This window comes from Kogia breviceps, chromosome 5 (assembly GCF_026419965.1).
Source record: "Kogia breviceps isolate mKogBre1 chromosome 5, mKogBre1 haplotype 1, whole genome shotgun sequence".
NCBI classification, from domain to species: Eukaryota; Metazoa; Chordata; class Mammalia; order Artiodactyla; family Physeteridae; genus Kogia; species Kogia breviceps.
Genome location: NC_081314.1, coordinates 64,845,716 through 64,859,862, shown reverse-complemented (window position 1 = coordinate 64,859,862; position 14,147 = coordinate 64,845,716). Strand labels below are relative to the sequence as shown.

The 14,147-nt window shown below is 44.3% G+C and overlaps 1 protein-coding gene and 1 long non-coding RNA gene across 15 annotated transcripts in view; both read right to left on the bottom strand.

Annotated features, from left to right (window-relative positions):
* Nucleotides 1-14,147, bottom strand: part of LOC136794244 (uncharacterized) — a 692,340-nt gene that overhangs the window by 17,196 nt on the left and 660,997 nt on the right. For all 14 annotated transcript variants that reach the window (XR_010840679.1, XR_010840677.1, XR_010840687.1 and 11 more), the window contains one exon: nt 5,791-5,898. This is a non-coding gene — a long non-coding RNA (uncharacterized lncRNA). The remainder of the gene's footprint in view (nt 1-5,790; nt 5,899-14,147) is intronic.
* Nucleotides 7,499-8,857, bottom strand: SOX2 (SRY-box transcription factor 2). The gene has a single exon (XM_059063831.2). It carries the CDS (start codon nt 8,725-8,727, stop codon nt 7,753-7,755), a length of 975 nt encoding a protein of 324 aa, XP_058919814.1. The 5' UTR covers nt 8,728-8,857; the 3' UTR covers nt 7,499-7,752.

The following is a 14,147-nucleotide window of genomic DNA, read 5'->3' as shown; positions in this document are numbered from 1 at the left end:
AGCTACACAAATTATTAGGAGTGGAGAAGGAATGAGAAAATGGAAATGGCATAGCAATGGCAAGCCAGAAGCAATTGTCCTAACCATGGCTCCATATTAGAACCGGAAAACTTTGGGGAGTCCAATTCTCCATCCACCACTGAAACTTATGCAGGGCTAAATAAAATAAAGATACGGTGTACTTGGTAAAGGCTTTTAGTGTAATTTGTTGATCGTCTCAAAACAAAACAAATGTAAACCCAAATCAACTCATTCAGACCTCACAACAAACTCTAATTAGCAAATCAAATAACTATATAGTTGTTTACCTATATATGTAAATATATAAATATGTATTTATATTTATATAAATATATCGAGTGCCAAGGTGACACAGTGATGAGTGTTGTGTTCGTGACCATGTAAGTAGTGAAGACTGGCTATTTATGTGTTTGGTTATGCTGAGGGGCGACAGCCTCTGTAGCCTCAAAAGCTGGAGCTGGGTTCTGAGAATGGAGACCAGTTCCCCTGGCTTCCCCCTGAAAGTGTTCACATTGCCCTTTCTGGAACACTCAAACGAATCATTTCATCCCCGAGGCCCTGCAGACCCTGACGTCACGAGGTGGAGATGGGGGCGCAGTCCCGCTCTGGCCTGGCCGCCAGCGATAAGAACCCTCGGGAAGAATTCACCGCTCCTTTTAATACAGTAATTATTTTTCTGCCTTCTGTGGGGGGGTGGGGGGCGCGGCTCCTGCCCGGAATGTCGGTATCCCTCCCTTCAGGAAGAAGCCCAAGGGTGGCAAGTTTGCAGGATAACTTCCTAGGTGAACCCTAAGCCAGGAAGGGCACTGGAAAAGGAAGAAGGGTAGTCTGAACAAGGCTAATTTCACGGCCCAGACCAGAAAGGAGAGGAAGAACCCGAATTTCTGTATTGATCTCTGGAGTCTAAAATGAGAAGCTTTTGCCTTCCCTAGCTCCTAATTCCAATGGGCAGTAAGAAAAGTAATAGCTATTAATTAATCCTATTTAGCGTCAGTGGCTTTGTACTCATCTTCTGCGAGGTAACTATATATTATCCCTATTTTATAAATGGGGAAGTGAAGGATCTGCATCCTCCCATCCCTACCTACTCTGATCCTAGAGGGGCGCAGTATTCCGCGGAACCCACGTAGCTCCTGCAGCTTCCCACAGCCATGCCAATGCGCAGCCTCCGGCACTGGGAAGGACTAAGAGCGAGATAACTCATGCTGAGCCTCGGCACCAAACAGGGACAAATAACCCCTTTAAAATAAGGGTCTGAGATTAAAGGCAAGAGGAAGGCAGAACGTGAGTCAGTCAACCTCTGATTTGGGACGCTTGGGGCCTAGAACCATCTTGGGCGTCAGAAGGTCAACGTGGAGAGGGCTGGGGTACAGGAGATAGAGGACTCAGGAGGGGCGAGGGACTTTGCAAACTTGCCCGACGCGGCACGGTCCAGGGTCGAGAAAGGAAATCGGGCCGTTTGGGCAGGGTTCGGGCGGAGAGGACTCGAGCCCTCCGCAGCACCTTCCCAGGCAGCCCCATGGGGGCCTTGGCCAGGGCCGCGGTGACGTCAGGTCCCCCGCCGGGCGCTTGGCCGCCTCAGCTTCCATCTGCCCGCGCATCCGCTCCGGGCGCTGGGCGCGGCGCGCTCCCTAGGGCTAGCGGGTGGGAGGCCCGCGCGCTCAGTCCTGCGCCGCGCCCCGCACCCAAGGCCGGGTACGGAAGCAAAAGATAGCTCAAGGCGCCGAAATCTTTACTAATAGCGCACATTTCACTCTGTACATGCAGGCAGACGAGGGTAATGAAACGAGCGACTCCTTGGACCTTTTAAATCACCTGACACTTCTTTGCAAAGTAGAGCAAGCATCTCAAGTCCAAAATCCCAGAAGTAGCAAATATCTTTGCGTCCTGAAATGAGAGGACGTTCCATTTGCTTTTGAAGAGAAACTGAGTGCACCGCTCACTGAATCAGAAATATCACCATTGCACCAAAATATAAAAATAAAATCCATCTAGACCCGCATACATAAAGAGAGCTCTCTGACAATGAAAATCGTGGCCTTGTCTTAGTAACCCACCCACCCAAAGAGAATTCTTCTCTTAGTTAAAATAAGAAAGTCGAGTCCATTATTTCCTAAAATCCAAGTAAGCCAAACATAAATAAATTGAAAACAAAAATTATAAAACCGGAGAGCATCGTCAGAAGAGAGAGAGGTTACAAAGTGGGTGATATCAGAGGTCATATTTCAAGGAAAGTTTGTAATAGAAAATAACTATGAAAGATACTAAACCAATTCTCTGGTTTGGGCAATTTTCTTATCTTTGGAAAGCTCTTTCCACAGTTGTTCACTCTAGAACTCCGGAAGCTGTTTCCCTTTGGACTTTAATCCATATTTTCATAGTAAAGGTCAAGAGTTTCTCCCCCTTCTCCTGTCTTTAAGGGATCCACCACATAGACGAGGTCCCTAAGGAAATCCATCCAGCCATCTTCCAACTTCGGTCAAAAAAGAAAGCAACGAAAAGAAATAAATCAACCGCCACCCCCAATCTCACTTGTAGCTGTCCTGAAAAGCAGCCTTTGCTCCAAGAGCAAGGAAAGGCAGTATAAAAAACAGTGAGATGCAAATTATTTTAAGGCAATACTGGTGGGGTGGGGGGGAGGAAGTGCTGGAGAATGTAAACTCAAGCCTCTGCTAAAGCTCATGGCAAAGGAAATTCCTCCCACAAAGCAAAATATAAGAACCTGTTTTGCAAAATTCTGCAAAAGCAAGAAATAAAATGGGGGGGGGGGAATATTAAAAAATATTTTAATTACAACAAATAAATAAATAAGCAGTGCCAACTAGCAGGCGATCAAACCACAGTCAAACTTCAATCTCGGAGCAGTTAGCTATAAACTGTTAGCAGCTGAAAAGTAAACCTTGTGCACACAAAGGCACTGTTTAATTTTCTTCTTGTAAGGATTCTAAAAGAAGACCCCATCACTATACAGTTAAGCGGTATTTCTTGTCCCCCTGAGGCGCTGATCAGTTCTTTATAATGTGAGAAAAGTGGCAGCTCAAAACCCCGTCAATGGAGCTCCCACAACAAAAGTTCTGAAAAGCTGAATGAATTGGGTTTGTAATGACTGCATCCTGCCCCCCCTACCCCTTGCAGCTTATCTCTTATTCATTCACCTTATATTATTGTCAAAGAATCTTACTCTCAAAATCATTCCCTTCCCATTTTACCTGGGGTCACAGAGGAACTTATGACATGGCAGAAATGGAACACTCGCCCCCACTACACCTGGAAATGTTCAGACCAATAGGTAGGGAGGGGAGAAGGGATTATCTGGTACCCCAATTTACTCTGAGACTACTAGAACTCAGAGTACTCAACCTATGGAGTCTTCCATTTTAAAACCCAAAATTTATTGGCAAACAGGAATGTGTACCCTTTCTAAACTCAGAGCCTGCCTGAGTTTCCGAAATCCTGTGACATCTCCACTTAGAAAAGGCAAAGGTTATAAATAAATCTCCTCCCCTCTCTCTCCAGATTGCAAGGCCCTAAAAGACTATGCCAGACATGATGTAGAAATTCAGACAACTTATTATGCTCTTGTTTTTTTTCTTTTAAACCAAAAATGGTAAATAAAATAGAAAAAGAGACTATAATCCCCCTCCCCCGATACGCACACGCACGCGCGCACACACACACCCACACCCACACACACACACACACACACACACACACACACTCCCAGTCCAGAAAAATGTTTTATGAAAAAGTCAGCTTTAGAATGCCAGGGCTCTGTGTGTATTTCAATCCAAGGCATTGCTGATGGAGAAGATTCTCCTGAGATTTCCTACTGTAAGATTGTGTCGGTTCTAGAAATAAGTACAGCTATTACAACCAAATCTACTAGCAGACTAAATAATTAATTGAAGCGTTGCTCTTTGACCCTTGAAAAGTCCAGTAGGGACACGTTTATAGTAATAATACCTCCGAATGAGCCCTTGTCAAATATTCATTTAGTGGTTAATGTGAGCCATTTCCCCCTGGGACCGTCTGTAATACCGGCTTCCCAGCATTGGCAAGAAACCTTGCTAATCTACTACAGCTCAGCAAAATATTTTAACACTCTTTATTTAAAGTATGGGGGGGGGGGTGCAGGGAGAGAAAAAAAAATTGCAAAGGGAACAAACTATAATCTCATCCTTCTGCACATTTCTATTCTGTGTATAAGGTTAACAAAACATTAAATTCACCCCTTTGACTGCAAATTGAATGGTTTTAGTGAGCAGGATAATATCCCGAGGAAGAAACTGAACACTCAACAACTAACTTTAGCACTGGGAGATAATCATCTCTGGGCAAGCTTAAGGGTTTACCCCCTTCTTGGAAATCATGTTATAATTAAAATATCATATGTTCAATATTGATCTAGCCATGAAACTACACATCTTGGGGGAACCACTTAACCCAATCAAATGAGTAATGAAATATGTATCATTTTCCTCAAATGCAGTTTATCAAAAGAATTTATATCTGCAAACAAAATATTCTGGCTTTCATTTAGTTAGGAGATACGGAGGTCTAGGAGGGGGAATGGGAGTCCTCTCATTTTATGCAGACAGTAACAGTCATTCAAAACTAGTTCAACTTCCCACAATATTGCTCTCCTCCCTCTTGCAAAATATTTGAACCTGAGCATTTTCCCAAAAAGTTAAAAAAAATTTTTTTTTTAGTCTGATCCTGTGGGCTTTTTAAACTGGTAGGTTAGTGCAGTGCAACTACTCTAAACCCCAATACATATTTCTAATATATCTCTATTTTTCAAATATATACACACCATATAGTTGATTGGTTCAAATTCCGGGAATATTCTCCCCACCCCCCAGCAAGATCATTTGGATCTTTATTCAAAGTTTCTTTTATTCGTATGTGTGAGCAAGAACTGGCGAATGTGCTCATTACCACGTGAATAATCCGTATATGCATTACAATGGCTGGCCAGGCCGGGGGAAATTCTTTTAGAGTCTCTGCATTAATTAGGGGGGGAAATGCCTCACTTAGAATTGGGAACTGGCATAATAATTGTCCTTTCCCAGTACAATATTACCCTTAAAATGAGGATTTAAAAAAGGAATAAATAAAAACCAACAAACACCTAAAATAAAGCAATCCATACGAAATAAAAATACATAAAATATGAGAATATCCTCAGCTGAGTCTAGAACTAACATTAACAACACCAAGAGAAAGAAATACTTCCTTGGAAAACGAGAAGATGCGAACCAAAGGGATGAACTAACTTAGTGGCTGCAGCCGATACTTTACTCAAGGGTGAAAGGCGCAGCTGGATTCCAACTTCTCCAAAGTTGTAGCAAGTTCACACAACAAGCCCTTGAAATTGTAGGAAGGAAGCCCACGCTTCTAATGTTGGACCCTAGGCTCCTGGTCCCCTTCGGTGGGGGAAGATAAGCGAGGTAAGTAGTAAGTAAAAGAAAGTCCCAGAGTCGGTCTTTCAGATTCTCTGACTGCGCCAAAGTGCGCGGGTCGGTTCTGATGCAGAAACATCTCTAACTCAAAGACCATGGCGATTCCCCAACTTTTGCGCTCCCACTGAGGACAACTATAGTCTTTCTTTACCTTTCCTAGGGCAAAAGAAAACAACAAATCCAATCCTGTTTCTCCACCCCTTTCCCCCTCCCCCTACTTCTCTACTACTGTAGTAAAACATGGTTAACAGATCAAAAGCACAATCATCTCCAAATGTGATTAGACCGGACAAAGTAAAATATCTACCTCAGAGTTGATTGTTTTCTTCTTTAATATGGCTGTTGCCTGGCTTCTCTTTTGCTTGTTATCAGCTGCAGAGATTATCCGATTTGGGGCTACAGGCTTGGACCCACGCTGCCAATTTAAGAAACAGAATTCGTGGAGAAAGAGAGAGGAAAAAAGAAAATAAATAATAATAATAATAATAAATAGCTGTGATAAGTCGGGGAGTTTTGCAAGATGCTCTTTGCTTTCCCTCGCCCCTAAACAGGAAAATGTAGAAAAGAAAGTTTATGAAGTTAGGGAACAAAGAAAGCAAACCACTTGTTTCTTAGACAATAGCAGGGTCAGAGTAATCCAAACACCCACCCAGCAGATGAGTACTTTGCTTGTCTAGTTTGCAATTATTCCTATACAAGAAGCATCATTTTCCCCTATAACCACGTTTCCAAAGGGCCATTGTGCTGTGCAGAAATCGAAAACAAAACCAGCCAACCTGGTTCTGATTTGGCTCAATACCCCATCTGCTAAGCTACATGAAATTTTTCAGAATTGACTCCTTTCTGGCAACAAGTGGCATAAATCAGTTTAAGTCCCCATCATGCTTATTCATGTTGCTTAGAAAACGAGGGGGTGGATTTACAATATATGTCCCTAGTTTCTATTTTGGAAATGACATAAGCATTTCCATTTTTTCGAGAGTACTTATTCAATTAATCATCCAGCCATTTATTTGTTGCACTTAACATTAGCACATGCTACTGGACTAGAATACCAAGGTTTTAGGTACTTTGCTTTCTTGGCCGAGCACAGTATATTCCCCGAGGAGTTGGGTATAATCACAGTGTTATCCAAATAAATGAAAGACTCAAGCATAATTTCAGTGTCCATATTTCAAAAATTTATTTATCTCAAACTGTGCATAATGGAGTAAAAACTTAAGTTGAAAATGTACCTGTTATAAGGATGGTATTAGTTCAAATATATACATGGATTCTCGGCAGACTGATTCAATAATACAGAGCCGAATCTTTAAAATACAACTACGGAAAATAAAAGGGGGAAAACCTTAAAATATCACAGTAAATTTACAGAAATATTACAAACCATAAGAAAATATTTCAAACACAGTAATTTCATGTTGTTTTTTTTATCTGAACAAAATGAAAAGTTGGGAAACAAAAAAACTATTATAAATTACCAACGATGTCAACCTGCATGGCCATTTTTGCTTTTAACAGTAAGTTAAAAAAATTTAGTACAATCTAAAACTTTTGCCCCTTTAAAGACCACGGAGATGGTTTTGCCAGTACTTATTCTAATTTTTTTCCTTTTGTACAATTTTTAAACAATTAAAATGTCCAAATCTGATTAATTTTCTTCTTTCCACGTTTGCAACTGTCCTAAATTTCAGCTGCAGAATCAAAATTCAGCAAGAAGCCTCTCCTTGAAAAATATTGGCAAATTCTCAGCTTATAAACAATGGACATTTTGATTGCCATGTTTATCTCGATAAATACTGTACAAAAGTTGCTTGCAAATATTAAAACATTTTTTTTTCGTCGCTTGGAGACTAGCTCTAAATATTATTGGTAAAGACTTTTGCAAACTTTCTGCAAAGCTCCTACCGTATCACTAGAACTTTTAAAAAGTTTTGCGTAGTTTTCTTTCCTCCAGATCTATACAAGGTCCATTCCCTCGCCCTCCCCACCCCCCCACCCCAGGTTTTCTCTGTACAAAAATAGTCCCCCCAAAAGAAGTCCAGGATCTCTCATAAAAGTTTTCTTGCCGGCATTGCAGTTTTTGCGTGAGTGCGGATGAGATTGGCGTTCTCTTTTGCAGCTGTCATTTGCTGTGGGTGATGACTTTTTTTTTTTTTTTTTTTTGAGCGTACCGGGTTTTTCTCCTTGGTGTTTCTTGCTCTCCTTCCATTTCCCTCTTTTTCTTTGAAAATTTCTAACCCGCCCCCTCCAGTTCACTGTCCGGACCTCACATGTGCGAGAGGGGCAGTGTGCCGTTAATGGCCGTGCCGGGCACCGGGCCGCTCTGGTAGTGCTGCGACATGTGAAGTCTGCTGGGGGCGGCGGGCTCCGGCACCTCGGCGCCGGGGAGGTACATGCTGATCATGTCCCGGAGGTCCCCGGCCTGGCAGGGCGCCCTGGAGTGGGAAGAAGAGGTAACCACGGGGGGGCTGGAGCTGGCCTCAGACTTGACCACCGAGCCCATGGAGCCAAGAGCCATGCCAGGGGTGCCCTGCTGCGAATAGGACATGCTGTAGGTCGGCGAGCCGTTCATGTAGGTCTGCGAGCTGGTCATGGAGTTGTACTGCAGGGCGCTCACGTCGTAGCGGTGCATGGGCTGCATCTGAGCGGCGCCGTGCGCGTTGAGGCCCGGGTGCTGCGGGTAGCCCAGCTGATCCTGCATCATGCTGTAGCTGCCGTTGCTCCAGCCGTTCATGTGCGCGTAGCTGTCCATGCGCTGGTTCACGCCCGCGCCGAGGCCGGCGCCCACCCCGACCCCGCTCGCCATGCTGTTGCCGCCCGGGGCGAGCAGCCCTCCCGGCAGCGTGTACTTATCCTTCTTCATGAGCGTCTTGGTTTTCCGCCGGGGCCGGTATTTATAATCCGGGTGCTCCTTCATGTGCAGCGCTCGCAGCCGCTTGGCCTCGTCGATGAACGGCCGCTTCTCCGTCTCCGACAAAAGTTTCCACTCGGCGCCCAGGCGCTTGCTGATCTCCGAGTTGTGCATCTTGGGGTTCTCTTGGGCCATCTTGCGCCGCTGCCCGCGGGACCACACCATGAAGGCGTTCATGGGCCGCTTGACGCGGTCCGGGCTGTTCTTCTGGTTGCCGCCCGCCGCCGCCGCGGTGGAGTTGCCGCCGCCGCCGCCGCCGCCTCCGCCGCCGCCCCCCGAAGTTTGCTGCGGGCCCGGCGGCTTCAGCTCCGTCTCCATCATGTTGTACATGCGGGCGCTGTGCGCGGGCCCGGCCCGCCGGCGGCCGCCGACCCTCGGCCCGGCCGGGACTTTGGGGGGCCCGCGGGCGGGGGGGAGAGGAGGAGGGGAGGCGGGCGGGGGTGTCGGGAGCTCAGGGCTCCGCGAGGAAAATCAGACGAAGAATAATTTGGGGGAAGAAAAGAGAGAGGCAAACTGGAATCAGGATCAAAAAAGCGCTTCCCTCCTCTTCTGGCCGATCCAGCCGCTGCCGATGATTGTTATTATTATTTTTTGGAAAGGCTTAAGCCTGGGGCTCAAACTTCTCTCCCTTTCTTTCTCTCTCCTCTTCTTTCTCTCAGTCCTAGTCTTAAAGAGGCAGCAAACTACTTTCCCCCTTTTGCAAACACTCTCTTCTCTGCCTTGACAACTCCTGATACTTTTTTGAACAAGTTAATAGACAACCATCCATGTGACGGGGGCTGTCAGGGAATAAATGGGTTTCCAGCGACCAATCAGCGCGCGGCGGCTCCTCCACTCGAGCCCAGCCTCGCCGCCGGGTTTTGCATGAAAGGGGGCGGGGCCTGCCGCGCCGCCGGCCTCGCGGGGGAGGCGGGGGGAGGCGCGGGGAGGAGGGAGGGGGAGGCGGCTCCCACAGCCAGCCTGCCAGCCACTGAGAAACCTTTGTATCCTCTCTCGCAGCAACAGGTCACACCACACGCCTTTTCGAAGGAAGTGGGTAAACAGCACTAAGACTACGATTTCTTCTTCTTTAAACTTAATCTTGATTTACTCTTTGGTGCCGGCTGCTGAAATGAGGAGCGGGCGCGAGAAGCTGAGGTGGGGTGGGGGAGGGCAGAGAGGGTGGCTCAGGGCGACTGTCCTAGTATTTCAGGAAACCGGCCGTGCTGGAGTTGTGTCATTGTTCTCCCTCTCCTCCGCACGCAGCCCCCAAATCCAGCCGCTCTAGCTCTTCTCCCTAACCTGGCTCTTAAGCTCGCTCCTCTCCCTCCACGGGAGCAGGCTCTCGCTCACCCCCTTCTCACACTGTCCCGACAAGAAGTTAGGAGACTGAAAGCTCTGTCCTCAGAACCCTCCTTGCTTCCACGTAATTCGCTCTGTTTTAAAAATAAACTCTGCTCGGAGTGTGCGGCCTCTAGAGCTGAGGCCAGGCCGGGCCTGGGTAAGCAGCCGAATCCACGCTCTTCCCGGCCCAGCTCAGCCCTCTGGCCAGGAAACCACAGCTTGGCTCTCACCCCAGCCACATCTCCCACCCATCGTTCTCCACTCAGTCGGGTGCAGAGGGGACGCTCGTCTTCTCTCCCATTTTCCTGAGCTTCCCCCAAGGAGGGATCTCAGTGGTGTGGGGTTCCAAAGGGGGCTGGGGGAAGAAAAAGATCCACAGAAGGACGCTCAGAAGTGCTGTCTATGGGGCAGGGTAATCTCAGCTTCCTGGCATCCTAGGGCACTGCTTGGAGGTGGCTTTTGAGCCGCACTCACAAACTCCCTCCCACGCTGAGTTCCCAGGACTCAAGCAGAACCAGCCCTGGCATTTTCCCCACCTACTTCTAACGCGGTGGCCCATCGCCCCGACAGCCTGGGTCTGGGGCTAACCCCGGAGGGGGACTCCGGGCCTGGGAGGCGGGGGTGGTGCTCTCCAGGCACAGGTGCAGGCCGGGCCGGCAGGAGGAAGGCGACCAGGATTGGAGAAGGGGGGAGCACGACAAGGCCCGGGCTGAAGGAGGATGGGATCGGGGGCGGGAGTAGGGGCTCAGGAATCCTGCCCTCCTAGGACCCAAGAGGGTAATTTTAGCCGCTCTCCCATTGTCCCGACGTAAAGATTTCAATAGGTAGGCGCTCAATGCGCAGAGCAATGGCAGCACGTCCGTTACAAATAGGTAGTTTTGTTTCTCTTGTTGTCGCTACACGGAGTCAAACAAAGCCCCGTCTAAGTTTCCTTCCACTCTCTTGTTGGGATCTTTGTGGCTAAAATGCACTTGACTACAAAGCGGGGGGGGGGGGGAGGGCGGGGAGAGGAGAGAAAAAAAACAAAACAAAACCTCGATGCCATTTCTTTTTTTATAAAGGGCTTAAACCATCAGGGTTACTTATTTTCTTTCTGCTGTAACACTCTCTCCGCCTCCCTCCTCTCCGATCTACCCTTACTCACCCTAATAAAATGTACTTAATAGTATCTGTCGGCCACGTTCCATTTATTATCTTTACAAAACTGTGCATTGTTTTGTTCCTTACTAACCTTCTTCCGATAACCTCCAACTTCTCCAATCCCTACCTTCCCAGGCTTTTCTGTTCTTGTCAAACTCAAGATAACTATGCTCACTGGAAACTCAGAAAAGTTGTGAAAAAGTTGCAGACTTTTCTTAATAAATTATTATTTCCAATCAACCTCTCCTGCCCCTGCAGTTTCTCTTTTTTGCTCTTAAATTATGTTTTGTTTTAGTTACTGTGAATCCGGGAAGGATGAGACTAGCCTCTGAAAACTCATAAATATATAGGACTCTTCAAAATAAAGCAGTGTCTTCTGTTTATTCGAGGTGTAATATTAAGCTAAACAAGGACCTGGAGATTAGGAAAGAGAAAAGGTTGAGAAGGTCTGGAGAAGAGAAGGCGGCCACCGGCTTTTCAGAGCGTCTGGTTTCAGGGATGTGGCTGGTGCGCCCCCTACTGGTGAATTCGCTTTTCCCAAGACTCTTGCTTTCACCTTTAAAAGAAGGTGTTTGGAAATAATTAAAGAAGAAAAAATGAGGGTGATGGGAGTGAGAGCAAATTAATTACACGTAATCTAAACAAAAGAAAAGTTAATATATCGTATAAGCTATGGAACCAAATCACAAGAGTGATTTAATTTTCTTAACTTAGAAATGTACATATAACCTCGAGATAAGTGGGAGATTAAACCATGGAAGAAAATAGGTACAAATTATGAGATTCAACATATGAACGAATTATGATTGTCCAGACACCATGAAGGGCAGGCCAAGCATTCACTTTATGATTGTGTATGCATTGGTCTTTGCTTATTCGGAAAACTAAAAAAAAGCTTATGGATAATTAAGTTTGAAGGAAAAAAAGCACAAGGGGTTGATGTGGATAATGGTGGTGTATATGTATTAAAATAAATATTAATAATGGATGGTTATAGAAGCAAATGTTATTAATCTCTCTCTCTCTCAAAGGTAGTAGTAAGAGGCACAAATTTTTCCTTGGTATGATATATAAAAGCTTTTATACATTCTCAGATGCATGTGTTTGTGCCTGAACTCTATAATAATGTATTTAAGAGGTTAAAGGGGCTGCCTAGGTCTTTTGTTAATTGCTTTTATCATATAAATAAGCTATGGAAATACATTACAATTGTGTTATCATTGGTTGCATTTATTTACAGCTTTATTTTAATTAAGTCTGCTGTACTTATCAAGGCAATAAACTACTGTGGCTGGCGTTTATGCATAATAATGTGCTATGAAAATAAGATTAAAGAAGATGGTGATAGCAGAAACAATTTTCTCATTAGATTTTTTAGAACATATGCATTAAAAAAAATCAGATCACCGGCCACTCTATTTCAATCCAGCACCATCACTGGGCCCTAAATATAATAATAACTATAACAATCATAACAGATGACAGAAGCAGCTCTGTTTTAGGTTTATAACAGACGGCTACAGTACTAATAACAATACACCGTTGACTACTGGGGAATCAAAATAAGACTTGGAAGAGGGTGCTTCATGCTCTGAGAATTTAAAATGTTGTCATTGGCACAATTTATGAAAATTGAAAGTGCTTAATCTTAAGACAGTGTAACATTTCCCTTCCTTGGGCAGCAGAAAGCTACACACTTTCAGAGTAAGATTAGAAATTAACAACAAAAATCCTTAACTCCCAGGATATTCTGATTTGATTTTGTTTTATTATAGGCCCCAACTCCAAATCCTTAACTGATTAAGTGTAACTCAGTTTTATTTAAAAATCTTTTGCATTGATATTTCCCTCCTAAACTCCTCTCATCCCTCCTCAAGTGTTATAGCTGAAGCCAACTAACAATTTTGTGGAGACAGGGGACTGTAGACTTATTTTTTCTCCTTAGTGGCAAATAGAGGTTTAACTTGCAGTAATTAGGTGAGAACTAGCCAAGCATCTTACTATTATGATGCTTGTTAAAAAACGCTTCTTTTCTGCATCTGCATTTGAGTGTGTTCCCCTCCTCTCTTAATCTTCTTATGGAAATGAAGGCAAACGGCAGGGAACCTGCAGAGTCTTGGAGAATGTCCTTGTTAACTGGAATTTCTCAGCATTGCTAATTAGCAGAGTTTGACGACCACCAGTATTGGGGGGAAAGCTCTGTTTAACCACTCACAAACCATTCCGAGGAAGAGCAGACTAATTTTATTTTGTAATTAAAATCTGAAAAGGGCCCTATTTGACAGTTAGGGCTATGAGAGTTTTATCTCCCCGTGAAATAATTACTGCCTTGATAACTCAATTTTCTGAAAAATGTCAACTGTGGGCTCCAAAAGTTTTAATTTCATTATGTAAGGAAAAAAAAGAGAGAAAAATAAAAGAAAATATACAGAGAGGATTTCTCATTTTGGAACTTGTTAAATATATTAGCAGCTAGATTTGGCCAAATGAAGGGTTTTTTTTCTCCTTTTTAAAAATCATGTTTCCTTCAGCTCCTAACCTTCCAACCAGCTCCAGGGAAAGTGAAAGAAATCATACCAGTAGTGTATGAGGCAAATAAAGCTAAAAAGAGAAGTACGGCAACCCAAGGAAAGTTCCTGATTTTAAAAGCCAAAAATAAAGGAGGATTTCAGTGTTTAGGACAATGTTGGTACAATCTGGTAAGATGAGGTTTTATTAACATTTATCCCCAAACACAAGAAAAAAGAAAACTGGGAATTATAAAGTAAGGAAATCGGGTATAAGCCAATTTTTAAAATGCTTCCTTCTCCCTTCTAAACTGCAAAAAACCTCAATCACTCCAAACTGGATTATGCCATAAGACTTTCAAAAGGATCAACACTTGATTCTCCAAGATTTATGAAACAAACATAGATAAATGAAGGTAAAGAAAGGTATTCAAGGATTTCTTTTCCTTAAAAGAGCATCATATATTCCCCCCCCCCCAATCAATAAAAAAATAAGCTGGAAAAAGTTAGAATATTGAAAGTAAGAGAAAAAATTAGAACAGAATTGTACTGTTATCAAACTTCATTTGCTTTAGACTGTGAAGGATCCCTCACAGGAAATCCTAGAGGGGATACTTCAATTTTTATAAAGCAGTTTTCAAAATGATAGAAACTCTTTCATCTACATTTCCTCCATTTTCTTCCTATGGCCAAATTTGTCAGATTTTGGAAGCATGAAGGATTATTGACAGGAAGAGAAATAATAAATGTTTCTAGCTAATACAAAGAACTCGCATATAC